General features: G+C 40.3%; 1 protein-coding gene across 3 annotated transcripts in view; it reads left to right on the top strand.

The window, feature by feature from the left end:
* si:dkey-92j12.5 (multiple PDZ domain protein) overlaps positions 1–9516 on the top strand; it is a 51386-nt gene that overhangs the window by 23973 nt on the left and 17897 nt on the right. For all 3 annotated transcript variants that reach the window (XM_005941858.3, XM_005941857.3, XM_005941859.3), the window contains exons 19-21: positions 462–576; positions 2571–2769; positions 8254–8562. In XM_005941858.3, the coding sequence (XP_005941920.1) occupies positions 462–576; positions 2571–2769; positions 8254–8562 (623 nt within the window). The remainder of the gene's footprint in view (positions 1–461; positions 577–2570; positions 2770–8253; positions 8563–9516) is intronic.

Below are 9516 nucleotides of genomic sequence, written 5' to 3'. Positions count from 1 at the left end.
TGACCATTATCTATAAACCCCAGAGATGCTATGTGGGAAAACCCCAGTAGTAGCAGTTTCCTAAATACCTGTCTGACACCAACAATCATGACAGATTCAGATGATTTGATGATTGTGTGACTATGTCATTAACACCACCAGCAGGTCAGTTTTCACCCATTTACTGGATGAATCACCCAAACAATTTGGTGTCTAGGACAAACATTCACCAAACGCCTGCAAAATTATTGACCTTTCGATCAGCCTCCACTTCACTTTGTGTTTAGTTGTTTTAAAAGATGTTAGACTGCTAGTGTGCCAAACTTGAACACTGAAAAGTTGGTGAATATAAATTTGTTAACACTGTCGTTGTTAGCGTGGAGCTGTGCTGCAATATTGTTCACTAGCATGAAAAAACACTTTTATGCTCTCACTCACCCATGCCCCCTTGTCGCGCTCTCTCTCTCTCTCTGGAACACCAGCTGCATCATCGCTTCACCAACATGGACGATGACGACATGCAGCAGCCGCCACCTCTGCCCCCCCGCACCAGCTTTGAGAGGACAATCACTGTTGTGCGGGGCAATCGTAGCCTTGGTATGTTCTCCGTCTTTCTCATGGTGGTGCTGTCTTGGTGTGTGTACATCGCAGGCATGGCGATAATGACACTAATAGGAGGCGGTGATGACGACTGCCCTGAAGAGGAATGATGAAGCAATGTGTTCCTCATTCCTGAGAAAAATATGATCCGTGTGTTTACCGCATGTGTGTGTGTGTGTGTGTTTGAGGTACGAAGCAATGAAGTGGCGTAAAAGAGAATGAAAACGTAACATTGATTTAATAAATGACATATTAATTTGAATGTTGATCCTAATATATGATTATATTTTTTATACTCCAGTTTTGAGACTGCATTGTCTTAACTGCTCCAAGAGAAAGTCTGATGTTTGGCTCTTCAAACACAGGAGGCGAACAAAGAGTGCAAAGCAGTTCTGCTCTATGCAAAGTATAAGGAAACAAAGTCATTTGTATTCTCCAAACGTGCTAATAAGGCACCACACTATGTGTGTGAGTGTGTGTATGTGTGTGAAAGTTTGAAATTATGCAAATGTTCACAGGTAGAGAATATCAAGGTCATAACCTACAGTCTGTGTCTGTGTGTTGCACCACTGTATTCTTTGGTTTTTACCTGTTTAAAAATATTGTCGATCCTCTTACTGAGATATTTATTGAAGTTCTGTCTTCTGGATATCCAAGTATGGAGGGTTTGCATATTTAGTTTGTTTCTGGTTTTGTGAATTTACATATGTTTGATCTGAGGCAAAAGCCTCAGCATAGACAGGGTTACAGTGTTTATCCATAAGGCTTGAATATGGACTTATTTTTATGAGCAATGGTAATGTAGTGCAACATTTTTTGTGCTACTTTACCAACTTTTCCAATAGGTGCCATGTGCAATGCGATCCATGACTATGACTTTTTACCCAAGTGAGACATGCACATACCGTATATGGCTGCTTCGTGCTAGAGTTTGGATATTCTTTAGAGCAGGTTGTCAAAGAAAAAGGTTTGATGGTGTGAAAAGGGTTTTTTTCTTGCCTTGCTCATCTAAAACATGACGATAAACAGCCAATTTAGTGGTTGCTTATTCCTGGCGTGAACCAGTTGGTGTGAATTTGTTTGACTTACTTTTTGATGAGGTTTAGATTTCCATGTAGAATATTTCATTTGGATTTTACCGTAACGTATTTTAAGCATTGTTTTGGCAGAGTTTGTAATGTATAAATCTGTCTGGTTAGAGTGTCATAGTATTGAGCACATTTAAAACATTCACCATAATTTCTTTGAATGTCTTTAAAACATGTGTCTTCTGTTTGTCCTGTCAAAATCGGTAGCTATGTCTTCTGTTGACTGTATTCCATGCACTATGATTGTATTGTAATTTGAATGTAATAAGAAAAAGACAATAAACTATTTATATGATGAAAAATAAGCACAAAGTCATTTCTTTGACGAATTTCAAATTATGTACGACCATAGTGTTGTGGATTGTAGTTAGATAGCAACGTAGTACGCCAGCAGCTATAGACCAGACTGCCTAATTCGTTGCAGGCTGGCTGGCTTCCCTTTCTGTGGTTTGTGTATGTGCGTGCATGGGCGTGCGTGTGTGTGGACGCCTGATTTACCTGCTTCTGTCTGTTTGCATTAATGAAGTGTTTGTGTAATCCTCCTAGTGTCCAAACTGATAATGCCAAAGTCAGGTGTTTATGTGACAGGCATGTGTTACTCGTCAGTCACCTGTGCCCTCTGCCCTCTGTGGATGTGAGTGTGCATGACGCTCTTTGTGCACCTTTTGTGGGTGTGACTGTGAGGGATGATGCTGTGTAAATGTCAAGCATTTGTAGCCATGTTTGTGTGCTAATCTGCCTAGTGTCTGTCTTGATTATGCTGATTATACCACTGTCAGGTGTTTGTTTGGGCGACTGTCTCTCTGTTTGGCATGCATTCAAAGCAGCCTTAGCCAGCCCTCCGTTCACCTGTGCTTTTGTGTGCTTGTGTGTGTGTGTGTGTGTTAATGTGCATGTTGGCAGGGATGGCAGTGAGTGCTATCAAGGACGGTTCAGGCATGCTGGTGCGCAGTGTGGTCCAGGGGGGGGCTGTTAGCCAGGATGGCAGGCTCGGGGTGGGGGACGCCATCTTGGCCATAAATGGAGAATCTACCTCCAACCTGACCAGCGCCAAGGCCAGGGCCATGCTCCGCAGGCACTCCGTCATAGGTCCAGAAATGAGGTAAGGAGACAGTCACATCCCCGCAGCCCACCAGAAAACATGGTCAAGCTCAACAAAAGTGCTAAAGCACTCTAGGGCTTTTTTTTTTACTGTACATAACAGAACTCCTTTTTTCTCAAGAATCCTTAATCCCTAAACAAACACACTGTTTGACTGGCTGTGCAGTACTGTTTACATCCTTTACAGTGTTTCAAGTGCTGCTTGAACCTTTGGATTTCTTATACTTAGTAATTGTGCTTGCAACATTATTTTGACGATTGTGGCTCGAGTAGAGTAAGTATATTAAGAAACTAATTACATTTCTGAAGGTCTCTTGACAAAAAAAAAGAGAAGACTTGATCTTACAGCAGAAATATCCCAGGTGCAAATGAAAAAATGAACTACTTGTATCAAGCTGTCTCAGTTTCTTGCTCCAGGTGGGGTGTTAGGTATTTTGTGGTACAGTGACCTACTGAGGCATTTTCATAAAAACAAAGAGCCATTGTTCTTGTGAAATGCCAAATTATCTCGTTTTAAAGAGCACTCACAAAAATATATTCAATATGGCTAATTAGACCTCTATTCAAGTTAAAACTGGGCTAAGTCACCGCAAAAGAACCTCTGGAATTGAGGAAGATGTAGCTTCTCAACCTTAATGTAGCAAAACTGTCAGATCATTACGATAGTCAAGCACATGCTCTAGTACACATGCCCACACAGTCCCCAGTGCAGGTCATCCACGAGAAGTAAAAACACCTGAGTGGACAGTGCTACTCTTTTTTTTTACCCCTAAAAACGACTCACCTAAAGTACACACAAAACCTAAGAAATACAGACATTGCTGTTCTGCTTATTTCTTTCACTAACAGAAATAAGCTTCTACACTTTTCCTGCAGACTTTAATAAGACTGAAAGTGTATTGCAACTACAGCTGATGTCATCTTGTAGACTTCAGGTAGCAGGTTTAACACACTTTCACACAGGCTTCATTTGTCAGGTTTGGAAGCTACATCGTTGTTTTATAACGTCTATAAATAATAAAAAAAAATGGGGGAAAAAAAATCAATAACTACATGTTTAGTTTTTCACACTTTTTCACACTTTATTTTAAAGCCTAAAGCTACCCATGGCAGCTAGCTTCACTTGATTTAGCTGTCTTATGTTTTTTTTACATTACATTCAGTACAGCTTTTTGAGATTACTTTTTATTTCATTTTACTCCAAATTACAATAACTGTATTTTTTGAATTGCTTATTTTGATGTTTTAATATTTTTGCACAGTGTAAAAGGCACAAAAAAGTCTTGATGCTTGCTCAATCATCCAGGTAAAGAAATATCAAAAAGTTGATACGTCCAGATGAACAGAATCATCTTTCAGGGATGTACAGGGATTTTTTTAGAACTGTACATTTTTTAAATTACATTAGAATTTTTCTGCATTTACAAAATCTTTACTATCACATCCAAATTGTGGTCAGGTACAGCAGATTATTTTTGCTTCATCCAAAGTTGTGTCAGTGTCATACAGATAAAAGGAATCCCAAAGTCACTCAAACAAAGCTTCAGAAGTCCTTTGTGGAGAACGGGCTTTTATGATACAGCAGCAAGATTGAAGGCACTCTTGATTAAAACGCATACAACCTCCCACAAGGGGTATTTAGAGGACTAAAGGAACAAGATTCTCTGGGATGATTCTCCTGCACATTTCTAAGCACCATCTCTGTTCAGCACTAGACACTGCTTATTACTTATCACCTGTCTAAAACCAGTGACAAGGCAACACGCTGTGTGTGCTTCTCAGCTAAATACAGAGATGTTCCAAATGTAAGTGACTTGAGTTTAGGGCAGTGATTCATCTTTCTGCTCAACAATGATCTGAAACAGACAGCCATGATAGCACTAGTGTGGTTTCAGGTCAGGTCAAGGACAGTCTTTAAGTTTAGCCTAAAACCACTTCAATATCTGTGGAGAAAGTTCAAGACGACTGAAGTTGCTTGAGAAATCTGCCAGAAAAAATGGGATAACTGCCCAGACCCAGCTGTGTAGCAATCCAGCGTACAACTTAGACTTACCCTAAAATCTGAAATACTTGAGGCTATAAACTGCTGCCAGAGGGATTCCTTCATATTTCTAAATTAAAGATCAGAAAATGTTTGTGCGAGATTTTAGTTGTTGATCTTCCATTTGCAAAAATGTCTAAAATATGTTTTATGGTTTTATCATTCTCAGTTATTGAGTATGTAGTGTATGCATACACAACAGAGAGGCTCCAAGTGTAAGTGATCTTAGTTTGGTGCAACGACTTACCTTTCTGCACAACAATGAACGGAGGCATACAGCCGAGGCAGCATTAGCATGGCTTCAGGTCAAGTACAGGGCAGTCGTGGAATCATCAAACCAAAGTTCTGGCTCAGCCCACATATGCATTTGTGTAGAAAATTGAAGATGACTGAAAGAGCTTGAGAACCCTGTCAGGAAGATTGGGATAACTGCCCAGATCAAGCTGTGTAGCAAACTAGCTGACTAAAGACTTACCCAAAAACACTTGAGGTTCTCACTTGTTCTCAGATTTCGGTATAAAAATGTGCGTTCAGCTGGTTATTTGCCAAATAACTAACAATATAATTATTAGTTTTAAACACTTTCTGAATTATTTGTGTTTTCTTGTTTTTTGATAGGTGGTTTAATACATTCGTTAAACAAGGCAGATACCCAATTTAGGTTTTCGGATTTTCAAAAGTTTTGCAGGCACCACTAAAAAAAGAAAACTGTTTGTTTACTTAAAACTTGTGGTTCAAGGCCTCAGGCAATTACCAAAACTATAAAGTGAGTGTTTTTCCCAACTGAAGAGACCCCAGCGGATTACAGTAGTTACTTAATGCAATTATTTGCATTGCATTTATGTGCACTTTCCGTGCTGTCATAGTTTAAAGACAGTTTTCTTTGAGAAACAAGAAAACCAAAGGTATTAGTTTGGAGAGAATGTGGAACGGTCTTTTGGGAATGTTGAGAACAACTGCTGAAAAAGTAATTGACTACCATGCATATATGTTAGATCTACCCATGCAAAATGTAACAGCCTGCATCTGCAATGTGTACAAGCATGTCATCAATATCATCATCTCTGCAGTCACATGACTTTGACCGCATCATCACCTATAAATGATCTCGTCTCACTTTGGATCTCCATTACCACCTTGGTTTTTTTTGACACTGCAGTCATAGCTGACTGAGGCAGTGCAGTCATGTTAGATTAGATTAGGTGATGAAATTTTAAAGATTGCCTAAGGGGAAATTGGATAAATTATTACTTGTTCTAACATCAGCAGTTATGGCTCCACATTGGCAATGCTTGTTTGGCTGATTGGAGATGTGCTCCACCCCCACCACCCCATTGCCCTGCAGAACACCCACTCACTTTCTCCCAGTCTCTCTCTCTCCCTCCCTCTCTCTCTTCCGCTCTGTGTTGCATTTATGGGCACACACATACAAACATTAACACACATACCAGCCTTTCAATGGTCTAACCTCCAAAAACACCTTTTCCTGCTATGGGAAATATCTCTGAATAATTCATCACTCATCTCACCTTGAACAGTGTGCTTCTGAATAAAAGAACGTTTTAAAGAGCCTCTCATAGATGCGTACACAATACACACGCGGACGAATACCCACACGCGTTTTGGCTTTCTCTATCATATACACACAAAAACACTCATCAGTATACACATACCATGTGCTCACACTGCCTACTCCTAAACAGCACTTCAGATAAACTAAGAGCGAGTGGAGGCAGATGAGTTGCTTTGGCAGCCTCAGAATAAGACACATAGACGGGTGAGGGCTTGTCACCATCAAACTGCCTCCTTTCAGACAAGACAGGCTGTCCACATGGCTCAGTCACAACAGCTTAGTGTAGACTACCGTGTTCATTCTACCACCCTGAATGAAACATAGAAATTGGCTTTTTCAGCAGATTCAAAAAGCATGTCTGCTAGTAGCATCACACCGTGTAAAAAGAAGAAAAATAAAAGTGGGAGGAGGGGGCTGAATGATGTCCTTGACATGGCTTAGGCAGATCTGGGATTATGTAAAACAAAAACGCTGAGAAGATTTTTCCATTTTTCAGATGGAACGGGACACATCTGTATTTTCAGAGCTCTAAATATCGTTTGACCGACAACTTCAGTTTTTTTTGTGGATTAGAGGTTGTTTGTAAAAGAAAAAAAAATTAATGTATGACATACAAAAAGGGTATGTTTTTAGTTGCTTAGCTATTATGTGGTATTTGTCCATCAATATGGCTTAATTTGTCTTCAGTTCAATGTTAAATTGTCAACAAGTAAAACTGTCTGAATAATAGTGGGGGTTTTTGTTGTTAGTGCTGTTGCCTCACAGAAAGCAGGTCTGGGGTTTGAATTCACTGGCTAGCTAGGACCTGTTTGTGGGGAGTTTTCTTGTCTCCAGTTGCCTCCCACAGTCCAAAGCCGTGCATGGGTTTAGGTTAATTGGCAATTCTTCTGCAGGTGATTGCAAGTGTGAATGCTTGTCCGTCTTTCCACGTTAGCCTCTATCTATGATAAACTGGTGACCTGTCCAGGAGGTACCCCACTTTTTCCCTATGACAGCCAGGATAGTCTCCAGGCAAAATGATGGATGTACAGTGTTTTTTGACAAAATGGACACCTTACAAGGAAGCAAAATTTCTGAGAACAGCCCCTCTCCCCTATATTCTTTAGCCTAAATTGACTCAGACATTTCTCCATGCTTGTAGGCAAGCTAGCTGGCTAATAGTCCAAGCTACTTGACAGCAGAAGCGGTTAATTTGCATCCTGAGAGAAGTGAGTGATTTCATGAAGACTGCCAGGATTTGTCAGTTTCTGTTTGGCAAAATGAAACAGCGAGTAGCACATTTCTTTGCAGTTTTATTGGCTCTGCTTTGATACCACTGAGCAATCACATAAGAATTAACGCTGGAAAATAAACTAAAGACTTCTGGAAGTCACCACATCTATCTTCTTTATAAACTTAAAACAAAAAATCTATAACTTAATCTCTTTTAATAAATTAACTAATTGACACATTTTGTTTTATCTGTTATCTTTTGTGTGGATTTTGGACACACTGTTTCCCCCTGCATGAGCTTTATGCTTAGCTAAGCTGGAGGTTGCTTAAAAATCCTCTTTATAGAAATGAAAATGTTACTAAACTCATCTTATCTTGATAAGGCAGTGAATAAGAGTCATTTTAAAAACTTGCCATTACTTCAGTGGATAAAATGCAATTATTGTCTTATTCAACTGATATTTAATTTATGATTTATAGAAATTTCTCACTACTGGGACTGTTTTTTCATTCCTTAAGAACCCATTGCTCATTCTTTGGTGAAGAAGTAAAGCAAATGTGCTGCTGAGAAAACAGTGTTGATAAAACTTAAGTAAATAATGTTTATAATGCTTTCACCCCGTTCCCACACTTCTTTTCCCACATTCCCCTACCCCCAGTATAACCTACGTCCCAGCCCACCAGGTGGATGAACACCGTACTCGACTGTGTTTGCCCCCTCTGGCATCAGTTGCAACAGAAAGCCCCTCTTCCTCACCCACTCTAGCGACTGCTTCTCCGGAGCCAGCAGCGGACCCAGCTGGATCCTCGAGTCACCCGGCTTTGTCTATGCTCAAGCTTTCTTCCTCACTCAAGTTTAAAGCCACAACTCCGGATCCAACTTCAATCAGATCTTCTGCATCCTTCAGAACTCCTCATAAAGACCCGGTCACCACAGTTCCAACCATCAGCCCAGCCTCAGTCACGAGGTAATATAAGAGCCAGAGGTCTTAGCCTATTATTTACGGTCACCTAATCCCTTCCCAGTTCCCAGAGTGCAAGATAAACCTGTCTAAAGGTTTATTAGACTTCAAGGCTCCAGTTTTATTACAAGTTGATACATTTGCTGCAGGGAATTCAGACTAAGAAATAGCTATACATTCTTTAACACTTTAACCATAGGCTTTTGATTGCTGTAGCAGCAATGGTTTTATTACTGTAACACATCATTCAGTTACCCAGCTGCTTAAGTCATGCTAATGATCTGAATTATGATCTGACACTTTAATTAACCGTATCCATGAGGAAACAATTGTTTTCAGAATGCAGCCAGCTCAGTGTGAGTCTCCTCCAGCACGTATTTTCTCTTCTCCATTCTTCTGTGTTGTAAAGGCAAAAGCTTCTCTCACTGTTGAATCTCTGAGTTATATTTAGCTGTTCGCTTATGGATCTCAGTGCTGACTGTCAGCGAAAATGAATTGTTTCGCTTCTGTCTGTCCCTGCTTTCACTCTGTCTTCGTACCTCTGCCTTTCTCCTCCCTCCCTCACTCCCATTTTTCTCTGCAGCCTTTTCTTCGCTCTTATCTTTCAATGTGTTGTCTTTGTTTCTTTCTCTGTGTGTGCTTACATCTGTCTTTCATTTCTTTCGCACTCTCAGTCATCTTGCACTGGTGTTTTTCTCTTCACCTCATTTTCCCTCTCCTCCCTGCCTGGCGTCTATCCCCCTTCTCCTCGCTCCTCTTTCAACCCTGGTGGAACCATTTGTTCTGCCCTCTTCTGTAACTTAACTGGCTATAGGCTCCTGCTGTGCAGATAGCACCACTATCACTCACATCCATGTGCTTATTACAGCCCTCCACCGTTAAACATATTCATGAAAAATTCTCTGCTTTTGTACCTTTTTCTTCCACTTTTGCAGTATATGTGTGTGTGCATATATATAT

The sequence above is a fragment of the Haplochromis burtoni genome, unplaced genomic scaffold (genome assembly GCF_018398535.1).
Source record: "Haplochromis burtoni strain Fernald_Lab_line unplaced genomic scaffold, NCSU_Asbu1 Contig_323, whole genome shotgun sequence".
In the NCBI taxonomy this organism is placed as follows: Eukaryota; Metazoa; Chordata; class Actinopteri; order Cichliformes; family Cichlidae; genus Haplochromis; species Haplochromis burtoni.
The sequence above is the reverse complement of the archived record's forward strand: the minus strand, read 5'-3'. Positions and strand labels throughout refer to the sequence as shown.